This window comes from Pungitius pungitius, chromosome 13, assembly GCF_949316345.1.
Source record: "Pungitius pungitius chromosome 13, fPunPun2.1, whole genome shotgun sequence".
Lineage (NCBI taxonomy): Eukaryota > Metazoa > Chordata > Actinopteri > Perciformes > Gasterosteidae > Pungitius > Pungitius pungitius.
Window position 1 is genome coordinate 2735040 of NC_084912.1, and position 14550 is coordinate 2749589.

The 14550-nt window shown below is 48.7% G+C and overlaps 1 protein-coding gene across 1 annotated transcript in view; it reads left to right on the forward strand.

Moving 5' to 3' along the window:
- The first annotated feature begins 942 nt into the window (after positions 1 to 942).
- LOC119214162 (protein kinase C epsilon type-like) overlaps positions 943 to 14550 on the forward strand; it is a 23248-nt gene continuing 9640 nt past the window's right edge. The window contains exons 1-2 of the mRNA XM_062566714.1: positions 943 to 1775; positions 11575 to 11700. Of these exons, the coding sequence (XP_062422698.1) occupies positions 1428 to 1775; positions 11575 to 11700 (474 nt within the window). The 5' untranslated portion in view covers positions 943 to 1427. The remainder of the gene's footprint in view (positions 1776 to 11574; positions 11701 to 14550) is intronic.

A 14550-nucleotide genomic window follows, 5' to 3' on the forward strand; every position in this document is an offset into this window, starting at 1 on the left:
GCTTCCAAGATGTCTTTGCTGCGGTTCTTGTATTTTCTCAAACTATGACAACAACATTGTTTTGAGTTCTGAGCTGGACAGGTGGATTTCCTTGTGCATCCCTGCTGCATAATGACAGTAAATCATCCGAAAAACTTGAGGTACAACATCTGGGATATATTAAATTCCAGGAAATACAGACGAAATGTACAGACGAAATGTACAGACGAAATGCGAAATGACCAATTGTAAAATAAAATCACAGCTGCCCATGGTTAATGGTCATGTTTGAAGGTCCACGGTTCCTGCTCATACTGTTCATGGTCCATAGTTCATGGTTTATCCTCATGGTTCATGCTCCATGGTTCATGCTCATGAATCATTTTCACTTTTCACGGTTCATATATTCATGGTTCATCCTCATGGTACCCATATAGTTTGGTGTGCAGTGTTGGAGCTGCACCTGGTGACGGGCTCCGCACGCGCTGCTTCCCAGCTCCACCTGGGCGGAAAGAAGCTCGCGCGTGCCAGCGCGCCCCCCCCCCCCTCTCATCTCGGCCAGCTGCTCGTCTGGGTCGCACCCCCCCCCCCCCCACCGTCCGTTCGTCACACCAGGCTCCGAGGAAATGTGACGTGTTCTTCACATTTCCTGCACCAGAGAGAGAGAGAGAGAGAGAGAGAGACGGGGGAGGCAGACAGAGGTATGTCCACGGGAAGTTAGGCTCAACGGCTGTGGCTGCAACCGCTGTCCGAGCACCAAGGAGCCTACCTGCCTTCCCTCCGTCCTACCTGTCTTCCATCGGAACCTGTCGCCGCCGTCTGGCCCCGCCCCTCTCCGGCCCCCTGCGGCGGTTTGTTCCCGCCGTCCCAGCCGCTGTCTGCTCTCAGCGGCCCGGGCTCGAACACCCCCACCCCCTCCCCCCGTCCCAGCCCGCGCCCCTCTGCCCCCCCCACCCCCACCCCCTTCCACACACACTTGGTGCGCCGCGGCGCAGACGTCCCGGAGCCGCCCGTCCACCGGCACACGGTGCGATGCAACTCGGGCTCCCGCGCCGTCAGCGACCGGGAGGAACGGAAACCCGACCGAGCGACTCACATCTGGGGGCCGCAGCTGCTAGCTGCTGTTAGCTGTCCGTGCGTTTCTTTTTTCTTTTTCGGTTAACGGTCGTTTCTGTCGCCGGGGTTTCTTATCTTGGACGGGGGTGTATTTACCCAAAAAAAAAAAAAAAAAAGAAGTGTCGGTTGTCGTTTCCTCCGTCATTTTCATTTTTTTCAACGGGAAGGGTTCACGGGACCTGCACCGGAGGACCACCGGTTGAACGGAGCCCTGGTTCTTCGTCCCTGCTGGGGGTGTGGAGGGGGGGGGGGGTGCGAGGGGGGTGTGAGGCGTTTCCACCGCTATAAGAAAAGGAAAGAAAACGTCCCTCGCCGCCGCCGCCGCCGCTGCCATGGTGATCTTCACCGGGACGCTGAGGATCCGCATCCGAGAGGCGCTGGACCTCAAGCCGACGGCCTGGTCCCTGCGTCACGCCGTCGGCCCCAAGACCCAGAGCTTCCTGCTGGACACGTACATCGCGCTGAACGTGGACGACTCGCGCGTGGGCCAGACGTCCACCAAGCAGAAGACCAACAGCCCCGCCTGGAACGACGAGTTCACCACGGAGGTGCGCGGCGGCCGCGGCATCGAGCTGTCGGTGTTCCACGACGCGCCGATCGGCTGCGACGACTTCGTGGCCAACTGCATCATCCCGTTCGAGGACATCCTGCACCGCGGGACCAAGCACTTCGAGGACTGGGTAAGAGGCGCGAGGAGGGTATGACCTCCCTAAACACATGTTCTCCATCAATACAGGCTTTTGGTTTTTCGAAAAAATTGTGAAATGACCAGAGGGTGTCCTCATTGGATATCTAGCCATGTGTGAGCATCACAGGTGACTTTGGAATTCCGAACACAAACAAGGTAAAACTCTACTTTAGAGAGTCTGACTACTGGATTTTGACATCTTAGATATTCTAGTGCTCCTATGGGGTCAAGTTGCCAAATCATTTCACAATCAATCAACTTGACACCTTTTTTTTTTGCACCCACTTGTGTTATCCTTCATCATCTCAGCTAGAGCCACCGAGCTTGATGTACAATTAACCAAATGATTTAAATCCATTACAGAATGAAGTGAAGTAAAACGTTCTTGAATAAAAGTAAACAGAAGCAGGAACGTGTGTTGCTGTACGGAGGCCTGCAAAAAGACGATGAATAACCCCAGTTATCATTATGAGCTATTACGTACATGTCTTAATCACTAAGACATAAGTATATCTCAGCAGAGGCAATATCTCAAAAAGAACGACTTAAAATCACGTTATTTTATCCATGGATCACACACGGGAGGTAATCAGGTTATAAATATGCCTAAGTAAGGAGAACGTCCTTCTTGAGGGACGGCTGTAGACACAACATTGACACATCATCACCTTTAAACGACGGCTAAGGCCATCGCGCGAGCAGGTGATCTATCTTTTGCCATCTGGCTCTTCGGGCCGCTAAATGTTCGCCAAGATCAGCAGCGAAAGTAAAGCAGTGGTCTGTGAAAGAAACCCCCCCCAACGATGAGGTCGCAGGTCGTTCTTAGTCTTCACCTTCTTATTAGAACTGTGAAATGTCATGTGACATGCACAGGTGCGAGATTTCTGCAAAGTAAACATTGCTGCAAGTACGGCCGACGGTGCACTCAACAGGAGTCCCCTCAGACACACACACACACACACACACACGCACATGCACAGTTTAGATCCCGTTGCCTTTGTTGTTGACAAACCAGTGACCCACAGCAGACTGCAGAGGCGGAGAGAGAGAGAGAGAGAGAGAGAGAGAGAGAAAGTGTGCGGTGAGGCCGCATGTGCGATGCACTGCGGCAGCACGAGTGCACGCCGCTCATTGTTGTCTGAGGCTGCCGGAGCAGACGTTATTTTTGAGTGTATTATTGATGAGGCCACCAGGTCCATTAGAGAGAGAGGGAGCGAGAGGGGGGGGGGGTGATGACACAGGATGGAGAGGTGGGCAGGATGGAGAAAAGAAGGTCCAGACTTGAGGTGGTGTTTCCCACGTTGCCGCGGTAACAATCCCGTTCTTGAACAGCCTTAGCATCCTGTGACAGAGCCTTGGGAATATTTCTGCTTTAAAGGCCTCCAAATGATTTTAATTCAAAAGAAATGTGTATTTGCACCCTTTTATTCTGAAGGGGGGCGTTTCGAGACGCACCCAGCGGGCCCTTCGGGGGCTGAGCACGTCTCTGCATAAGCTGCATCGACAGTCATGTCATCTGTGAGGAAAAAGGCCTTCAGCGCCTTGAAGAACAAGCAGAGCGTTCTTCTGAGAAGTGTGCGTGTCCCTTACCTGTTGTTTTTAGGTGAGAGTTCTTTCTAAAATTCCACCGAGCTGCTGGACGGAGAAGTAACGCTGCAAGATTAAAGTCGGTTCGGTGAAGATAAAGGTGTGATTTTAAAAAGCGTGAAGTCCAGTTCGAGGCATGGAGGCGTGACCATCGTCCTTGAGCTGCAGAACCTAATCTTCTTCAAAAGCATTTTTGGGGGGATTATTTATTTGTGGGAGTTCTCTGCACACCTCTGACACAATCAATGGAATGCACTGCGTACTGGCTAAACCGACCCGGGGGGGGGGGGGGGGGGGGGGGGGGCTGGAGGACCTTAACAAGCTCGTCCAATCGGTTAATTAGTTCTGCCCGTGCAGTCGTTGCTCCTCACCAGAAGGTCCTCCCACAAGCTCGTTGGCCAGCGTCCTTCCCATAACCACGTTCATCGTGTGGGCGTGGCTTACGGCAGAGGCCTTGAAAGGGGCGGGGCCAATGTCGCCACCTTCAGGACCTGCTAACTGGGAAAGGGTTGGTACCTGGACAGTTGTTTTTTGAAATCTAGCATGCTGCAGCTACTGTAGCTAGATTACCAACCCTAGTTCTAACAGTATGTCTCATTAGAGACACACGTCAAGGGGGGGGCGAGGGGGGGTTTCGTCCTCAGCAACAGACTTTACTGGATCCGTAGGTTGTGCTTGTAAACGTCTGGTCCAGAGTCAGCAGGCTTCTAAAGAAGGAGAAGGGTACTATTCAGCTTCTCATTTCCTTTTTTCTCACTATATCCTTCCAAATGCAAACACATCATGACGCTCATGCGTTTTGCTTCCTGTGTTAAAATGATCAGGTGGACAATCCCCACGTTTCAGCTGACGGAGCGATGACTCGCACCCTTCTGTCTTCCAGGAAAGTGAGCCAAGTGTTTTTTTTTTTGGGGGGGTAACTGAAAAAAGTCTGACTCGACTGGTGTCCGTGAGACGAGAAAAGGATCAGATCCCTGAATCCGTCGGCGGTTTCTGCTCTGCACACACGGAGGGAGATTATAGCAGCGAAGGAAGCCGCCGTGTTGAAACTTGGAAAACAAGTGTTTAAATGTTCCAAGACGTGTGGCACACGAGGGGCCAGAGTGACGGAGTGAAGGCTCCTTCCGTTTAACGAATGTGTCGTTTCTGACGCTGTCGTCCCATCGTGGAGGGAAGCAGATCCCATTCGACGAGCTACACGTCAATCAGCCGGTGACAACCCATCGATGTTATAACATGCGAGTTTTTCACTTTTTCCAAGAGGTCGTCCGTTTGATTATTTGGCACACAACGCTATTGTTTGTTTACGTTCCTGTTTCAGGAAGTCGGTCTCGGACGCTTCCTCCCCCCCCTTTCCCCCTCCTCCCCCCGAAAGACGCGCGGCGGCGGCGGGAACGCGGTGATGATGTTGACCGACTTGATCGTGCAGTCCTGTCTTTTCTCGGAGTCTCAGTGAAGACAGAAAAGAGGAAGTGCTGCGGGCCGCCCTCCTCTCGAGCCCCCCCCCCCCCCCCCCCCACCCCCGTAGTAGAGGGGAGTCCTCTCTGTGGACCGAGGGAAACGGGGGCCGGGCCGTATGTGTGTGTGAGTCTAATATTAGAGCCAGTGTGTTTTGAGTCACACGGTGGGCCCTACTTCCTGTTTTCAACTGTCCCCAGTGTTTACTTCCCAGAGAAAGCTGGAAGAGAGAGAGACATAGAGAGAGAGAGAGAGAGTCTTTACATCTGTGCCGTACAGTGCAGTTTAGTCACACATCTGTGTGAGGAACTGTGAGATGTACCTCGGCTCAAACTGAACTTCTCACAGCGACAGAAGTGATTGAGGATCTCACCCATTTAAAAACAACCCCCCCCCCCCCAATTATGGGGAGGTGGGGGGGTCTGACTGTGACTCAGACACGGCGCTCAGTCGAGGCTCCAGTGACACAAGCCTGTCGAAGTTTACGCATCGCGGTTAGAAGTGGAGAGGTCAAGCGTCTGTGGAATGTGGGCAACATAAATCAGGATTGACCTCGAGGAGGAGGAGGAGGAGGAGGAGGAGGAGGCTCCATTTGCTCCCAACCCGGATGAGAGAAGAGAAGACACCTATAACTCATTAGATAATAATCCCTCATGGATCGATGTAGTATGAATCGATTAGACACCGGTTCCCTTCAAAGAGTTAAATGTGTGTAAATACCTTTGATTCCGATGCGTTACTCAGTACTACTTTAATAAAAACAACGTTGGGGAACTCGTAGGTGTGTTTTATGATGTCATTCCACCAGTCTGCTTCCATTCTCCATCCTTCTGATTGACTGTTAATCATCGCCACTAAAAACACAGACGTGCCAGCGACGTAGTGCTCACAGAACGCAGGCAGCCGACTGGAACCATCTCAAATGGGTCAAACTGGCACCAATCAGTGTATTCGATCACATGTCCGACTTCTTAAACGATGCACCGGGTTTTTTAGTTTGAAAGATGGTGAAGACACGTGTCATGTGGTGTCGATAGTGAGACGTTTTGGTTTCATTCTTTTGGACATTTCACAATTCCAAGAACAGGCCATAATACAAGCTGGTGCCTGTGTGTGTGTGTGTGTGTGTGTACACTTGTTAATGTAAAGTGTGTTTATATGACTGTTTAATAGGAGAGAAAAGCCCCTCGTAATGTGAATGTCAAACCGATACGTCTTTCAGTGAAACGTAATCTTCTAAATGAGGGTTCAGCTTCTTCTGCAGTGAGCAAAGGGACACTTTTGAAATGCAAAGATAAGGTCGGACAGTCTGGGGACGTGTCCCAGGGTGCCACCCCGCCTCCCCCCCTCACCCTCTCGCCCTCTCACCCCCCCCCCCCCCCCCCCCCCTCTGCTCATCTGGCCGTTTTATTGGTTATTTGTTTCCAGCGTTGCTCCAAGCCGAACACACACATAGTGAAACACACATTAACAGTGGTGTTGATGTGGTTGACCCCCCCCCCCCCCCCCCTCTGCCCCCTGCTCCCCCGCCCACCCTGAGGCCCCTCCTCTCCTTCCTCATCAACCCTTCCACGACTCTTCCGTTTTGATGATCTCTATCTCCATCTGCCTCCAGCGCCAACTGCCGCTCGTTTTTTAAAAATGATCGTATTCACTTCCCGACGTTCCACCTCCAACCCGGATGACCAAAAGCCAGTGTGTGGGACTTATGACCCCCCCCCCCCCCTTAGTGGCTCCCAACTGGGGGCCCTGATAAATGTATAGATGCTGCCCTTTCCTTTAACCTTTCCCTAAGAGGAACCTGTTTACTGCGACCACGCGCCGGCACAGGAAATGTGTGGTGTGTGTGTGTGTGTGTGTGTGTGTGTTTGTGTGGTGTGTGTGTGTGTGTGTGTGTTTGTGTGGTGTGTGTGTGTGTGTGGCACCACAGCTGGCCTGTTCACAATGCTCTAGCATCACTTATTCAACAGGGACAAATTAGGCAAAGACAGACACGGCTAAACAGGAGGCTGTGTGTGTGTGTGCGTGTGTGTGTGTTCTTGTCTGCTAATGTTTGTTTGAAGTAGATTCAGTGCATTAGCAGCACGAGTGAGGCCATCTGTATGAAATTACCTGACAGTGTGTGTGTGTGTGTGTGCGTGTGTGTGTGCGTGTGTGTGTGCGTGCGCGCTGCATCTCATCTGTTCGGCTCGTAGCTGCTTTTCCTCTTTTTTCTTTGTGTGCGTTTGTTGGTCCTAAATTGACAAACACGCAGGTGTTGATATCCAGCGCCCCCTGAGGAGGACGGCGAGGTGCACTCAGCACGCTCTCTCTCTCGTTTGTCATTTCTGACTCTCAGACCTCGAGGGTGAGGACGTTGTTGGGAAAGCGAGTAAGTAGGTTTAGTAAGTTTTGTCCTTTTCTCACTTCCATACAAACACTTATTTTGAATGAGTGGAATGAATCATAATAAGTAATACTAACTGTATAATGTGGCCTTGTGGCCTCAGAGGAGCCAGAGAAGATGATTCAAAGACTCCAAGGGAATAAAGAGCAGGTTGTCTCTGCCTCTGCTGCTTGGAGTGGAATCATTCTTTCTGTCTCATCTGTCTCCTGCGAGTCTGCAGACTTTAAGGAAGTCCACACAATACGTACACTCGTCAGGAAGTTGGAAACAAATGTCCCTTCGGTGTGCACTTGTATTTTTACCATCTTGATTGAAGTTCTCGAAGGTTCTTGAAATGACGTCAGTCGGATGTGGCATGTGACGAGTGTACTTCAAATGATCGGGTTTCACGAGGTGCTACTTCAACGAGGGCCTTCAACAGGCGTAGCCAGACGTGTGTGTGTGTGTGTGTGTGCGTGTGTGAAGGGTCTGCAGTGTGTCACTCCACAGAGGCTGTGTGCTCTGTGTCACTGAGGACAGATAAAACACAATGTCCTCCCTGTTCTCTCTCTCTCTCCCTCAATGCGTCTCACTCATTCTCTCTGGCATGTTTCTCTCTATGGCTTTGATTTTTTAATTTTTTTTTCCACCTCCATTTCTTCCCCCCACGTCCACGCGACCTCTGCTCAAAACACAAAACGTGGCCCCTCCTCCCTTTTCCTCCCCATCTTCTCTGGTAAACATCAGTTTGCAGCAGGGTGCCGTTTTTACGCAGCAGACACGAGGAAGACGGGAAGCTAGAGATCGAGAGCATGTTTAGCTCGTGTTTACGACGTTTACTGGGGGGGGGGGATGAACCGAGGGGTCAGGTGGTTTCTCATGGACTTCTGTACAACAGGACGATTTATTGGAGCACTTCTAAAAGCACCTGTTTGTGCTCATTTCGAGCAGTGAGCTCTGGGTGTGGATGCTTCTCAGAACATTCTGTGCTGCAAGCTGGCCTTTGTCGGCCAGATAGATGAAAAGTCCAAAAAGGTGTGTGTCTGTGTGTGTGTGTGTGTGTGTGTCCAAAGGGAATATGAGCCATGGCAAAGTCATGTGCTTTCGGCCTGGGGGGTTTGTTTGTGTGTAGTGTGAGACCGAGTTGACAGGTGTGGACAGGACTCATCACTCACTACGAGCACACACACACACACACACACACACTCTCCCTCAGAGGACACAATTCGGTGTCCTACCATTTAACCTCAAGTGACACGGCTCAGATTTGCAGTTCAGACCCCCCCCCCCTTGCTGAGTCTCTGTGGCCGTAAACCAAGCGCCCCCCTCCTCACAAGCGCTCCCTTGGACCACAGATGTCTGTGAAGAATTGCATGGTTTACACTCAACTCGATTTACTGAATTAAGTCCATTCATTCATAACTGATTAGTTAAGAACACACACACACACACACACACACACACACATACAGCAGATGGAGGGAAACCTGCTCAATTGAGTTAAATCTTGCAATGAAATTAGCCTCTTTCTCACGCAAACACACGCACACACTAGTCCTAAAAGTGCACCACATGACGAAGACCATGTGATGTTTGCCGTGGCTTTCCTGGACCTGCCAATTAAAATCATGTAAACACATCAGCAGTAGCCATCGCAGGATTTAATGACGTAATTATTACTGTAGATGTCTCTGCTTTAGTTTAACATGCACTTCAGGCACAAAGAAGGACACATTATAAACCTTGGGGGCTGTTGGCTGCCGTAACAAAGCTTCTTGATTTTTGATTTGTGGTCCAGAGACGCCACGTAGAGCTTTGGAACTCTGTTGCAAGGAGGCTCGGCATCTCAGTGGCCACGCGTGGTACTGCACCAAAGCTGGTCCCCCCCCCCCCCATCCATCGCTAGCAGAACTGTTGAATAAGCATCAACAAATAAACAGTGAGTAGCTCCTGGATCTGCTTTTAACCGCTGCTGCTGCTATATCCACGTGTACGTGTACATGCACATCTTCTTCCTTCTTCTTGCCCGTCGCCCCTTCCTGTGACCTTTGACCCTTTTCTTGCGATCACCGCCCAGATAAACACGGAGGAGGAAAATGCATCGTGCGTGTGTACGACAATGATCACTCGACGAGAGCAGTCACATGGGCGCACTCGTGCCGAAGGGCCTTTTCCTTCCTCGACCGGCTCTATATTTAGTGGCATCTGCACCTGAGGGTCTGAGTTCAGCTCAGTGAGCAGCGGATGAGAGGGGGGGCTGTGACCTCGCAGGAAGAGTGTGTGTGTGTGTGTGTGAAATGTTTAGGGCTTGTCTATGTATACTATTCAATACTCTGCATAAAATAGGCGGGTTGTGGTCAGATAGTTGAGAGACGTTTGATTTATTGACCCTGTGGAGGATTCCTGTGAATGAGTCAACTAAAGAGTAATGGCTCCTCCTCAGGTGCATCTATTTCAATCATTTTGGACTCAAATGTGTTCTTTTATATTTTATTTTTCCAAAACATTTGATCTAGAAAAGTGCTGCATAAATACAATTGCCAGCCATTATTATTATTAATCCCCCCCTCATCTGTCCATCTGCCACAACAGCTACCTTCCTTCCGCTCCGTCTTGTAGGAGATGCAGATGGATGGGAATAATTATTCTGTTAAACCTCCAAACGATATTGGTTTTCTGTCTCCCCCCCCACCCCCCCCCCCCCCTCCACCCCCCGTCTGAAACACACAATAAAAACATAAAAACATAAAACTTGTGTTCTTTTATGGAACCAGCAAAGACTGGATGCAAAAAGCAAGTGTGTTGACGAACAAAACAAAGCAAGTGCGCCCCCCCCCCCCCCCTCACCCCCCCCACCCCGCCCCCCTCCTTTGCACTTTTCGCATTTGAAGGAGCCAACAAACTTTCTCTGTCCTCCCCCTCATCCGTCTCTCTCCCTCTGCTTTCCATCTCCGACTGTATACATTAGTGAACCCACGCCTGTTTGCTCCGCCACGTCTTCACTCAGCGCAGTTTACTGTGTGAGTCTGTGTGAGTGTGTTTGGGCGGGAGGGGGGGGGGGGGGGGGGGGGGTTATTGACGGCGTGGGTGGTGCAAGCTGCCGGTAGAAACAGCGTGAGGCCGATTGCCGGCTTGATTTCACGAGGCGAGCTCAAAGGCCCTCGGCCGGGCTCACACAGACACACACACAGACACACACACACACACACACGCGCGCACACACACACGCACACGCACAGGCGCACACGTGTACACACATGCACGTGCGGCCTCTCTGCGGAGTTCAGAGCAGCAGTCGTCTCATCTCCCTCGAGCTTCTCTCTGGTCCAAACACTTTGTGACTCCAGTGTGCGAGTGTGTGTGTGTGTGTGTGTGTGTGTGTGAGAGGTGTGTAGATGATGTGTGGGTGCGTGACAGGATATGTGTCAACCGCCTGTACGCTGTCAGTCCCACACACCACAGTGTGTGTCTGGGTCTGCGTGTGTGTGTGTGTGTGTGTGTGTGTTTCTTCTGCATGTCACCACATTAACGCCGCGCTATGACACTTTGAGATTTCGGCCAAACAGGAAGTCAAGATCACACACTTTCCCACAGGCTGGCAGCGTGTTTGTGGTGTGAGTGTGTGTGTGTGTGTTTGTGGTTTCAGTTGTCTTCTGAGAGCGCTGTGGGCGGACCTCTGGCTGCGTTCTCCCCCAGAGGAAAGTTTTGTACATTTAATGGTGAATGCATGAATCTGATTCACAAATGAAGAAACTACAAAAATAAATGTTACTTAAGTCCTGGAAAAGTGCACGTTTGAAGGGCTTGTATGTTACTTTCTCCCCACTACATTTATTAAATAATATGTTATACTGATTAGGCTGCTTTACCAATCACATTATTAATACACATAGTCATAAATACAACTTTTCAATGAGCCCTTCTGCATAATAAGTCTATGCTTTTATTCTGGATACTTTTTGATGCTGGTACTTATAGTTCTGCTCACATTCTTTAGTGCATGACTTACATTCCACAGCAGCAGTATTTGTGCTGTGTGCGCATGCACTTCATCTAGTGGTAATAGATTGCACGTCCTACCGGACTTACCTGTAGAGTCGGAGTTACAGAATGTGTGCATCTGAAGCTTAGATGGAGCTCCAGCTGTAAGTGCTGACGTCGCTGCATAATAACTATTTATTACGATTAAAATGACAAAGCGTCTACTTCCTGCCGCGAGGACACGCGTCAGCTGTGTGTGTCCCTGTCAAAAAAGACAGGAGCCTCCAAGACAAAGTGTTGTCCTAGCAAGCAGCGTGGTGAGCTCTAGTGCACACTGTGTACATTCATCTTCACAACTTGTATGTCTAATTTACCCCTGTGTGTGTGTGTGTGTGTGCAGATTGACCTGGAGCCAGAGGGGAAGGTGTACGTGGTTATTGACCTCTCAGGATCTTCCAGTGAAGGTAAGGGAACTCTTTCACAAACATCAGGGACTAACGAGACCCCCCCCCCCTCGTCTCAAAGGGTTCCCTCCCGTCGTTTCGTTTCTCTCGATTATCTGTCGGCTTTTGAGGCCACAGGATTTTTTATGTCTGTTGAGACATTTTAGCGTTCACGGCTACTGACTGGCTGCTAGTTTTAGAAAATAAAAACTGATGTCGCACTACAACTTTCACGAGTCTTTACATTACATCACATTACATCACATTACATCACATCACATTACATTACATCACATAACATTACATTACATCACATAACATCACATTACATCACATCACATTACATTACATCACATTATATTACATTACATCACATCACATTACATCACATAACATTACATCACATAACATCACATTACATCACATTACATTACATTACATCACATTATATTACATTACATCACATCACATTACATCACATTACATCACATAACATCACATTATATTACATTACATCACATTACATTACATTGCATTACATTACATCACATTATATTACATTACATCACATTACATGACATTATATTACATTACATCACATTACATGACATTATATTACATTACATCACATTATATTACATTACATCACATTACATGACATTATATTAAATTACATCACATCACATTACATCACATAACATCACATTACATCACATTACATCACATTATATTACATTACATCACATTACATTACATTGCATTACATTACATCACATTATATTACATTACATCACATTACATGACATTATATTACATTACATTACATTACATTACATCACATTACATTACATTGCATTACATCACATTACATTACATTGCATTACATCACATTACATTACATTATGTCACAATGTCATTTAGCTGACACTTTTATCCAAAGCAATAAGTGCATTTCATCCATTAGGATACAAACTACTTTATGCAGTTTTTATGTGTTTTACTATGAACGATCAAAAAGATGTAAAGTGCATCTCTGCTTCCAGTTTAAGTTCAGAAACGTGCTCGTCAACAGATGTATGGATTTTTGGATAATTTTTACTCTTTGGTAAGCGTATTTCTTTGGTCTCTGTGTCCTTGGAAGGTAATATTTTCACTCATTCATATTGTACTATACAACACGAGTAGGATTTTGCCATTTGATGACATTACTTTGTCGTATTGATATGTTACTGTTGAGTTTTGGGTGGGAGGCGAGGAGAAGGAAAGGTGTAACAATGCTAACAATAATCTTAATGATAATTATAGGATAGTGGGACAAAAGCTTACCGCCAGGACGACATTCAAGTAATCCATGTGGATTAAGCAGAAACACCTGAATCTGCGTGTTTAATTCAGTACTGTACATTTATAATGCAGTGTGTCAGACAGACAGCTGTTTTGTGTCTCCCTTTGATGTGCTGTTGTTCCTGCTAATGAATGTGTGTGTGTGTGTGCCTGAGCTGTGTTACAGCTCCTTTGTGTTGTTGAGTAACACGTCCCTGCTGCCTCTTTGTTGCCCTTCACGTCCGCGTCTCGCCTCCCATCGATCGGCCTCAGAAAACAACGTCAGCCTCCCTTCCTTCCCCCAGCGAGTCCTTCCGTCCGTCTCCGCGTGAGCGGCAGGAAGTAGACGCAGCCAGTTTCCTGTGGGCTTCGTCCTGCATTACTGCGGGGCTGCAGTGAGTGACGTACTGTCAGGCAGCCTAACAGTTTAACACCCTGACCCACCCCCACCTCATTAATATGTGAGGCGGTGGGAGAGACCCTCGGGGCTCAGGGGTTACTTTTAACAAGGGTTGGACCAGAGATGAGAGACTAAAAACACACAACCAGTATGATCAAAGAGATGCCTCTGCGTTTTATGTGCTTTTATTATCTTTCGCAGTGTGTTTTTTTCAGCTCACATTTTTGCCTAAAATTGATTATTTATTGATTCAACCCCCCCCCCCCTCACAAATCCACGCCTGAATATGAAAAAAACAAAGCCAGAGCCACCAGAAACTCTGCATGCAAATCAATGTTTCTACCTCGCGCTGGGTCAAAGGATCCGAATCTTCACTGGCCTCCGTGCATGCGTGTGTGCGTGGGTGTGCGTGTGTGTGTGTGTGTGTGTGTGTGTGTGTGTGTGTGAGTGTGTGTGTGAGTGTGCGTGAGTGTGCGTGCATCTGATCGCGTGTTAGAAGTACGTGACCGAATGGAAGAAGAGAAAGACAGAGAGGGAGTTAACCAGAGGTCAGGTGAGGGGAGAGTGGGGGGGGGGGAGGGGAGGTTGATAAATTGATTAGTAAAGAGGAGTGTTCTCTAATGGACCAGTTACATCATAGAGAGAGAGAGAGAGAGAGAGGTGCTATCAGGAGGCAAAAATAATTAATTCTTTAACCTTTATTAGATTTATTTCTGTCTGCAGTTTTTTTTACAATATATTTATGTAAGTGTGTGTGTGTGTGTGCGCGCGTGTGTGTGTGTGTGTGTGTGTGTGCGTGTGTAAGCGTAGGAGTGGATGAAATTGCAGTCATTAATTAAATGTGTTTGCACTGCAGAGAACACATGGGTGAACTGTCAGGTCTGAGAGCTGCAATCAACCTATTAGCTTCTAAGCAAACACACACACACACACACACACACACACACACACACTCTCACGCTCGCACAAAGCTCTGTTGTCACCAGAACTGCATGAGAAGCGGCGGCCTGTTGCAAAGCAGGTGACGGAGTTCTACGTTATTCTGGTACAGCTGTGAGCGTATCAAACACAACATTGTGTGGTTCTGTTCACTCGGGGGGACTCCTCAGAGGGGGGGGGGGGGCTGACTTTACGATGACCTTATGTCCAGGTAATGCTGGATGTCAGATCAAAGAAACCAAACAGGTGCTGTGTGATGTCAGAAGGCAGC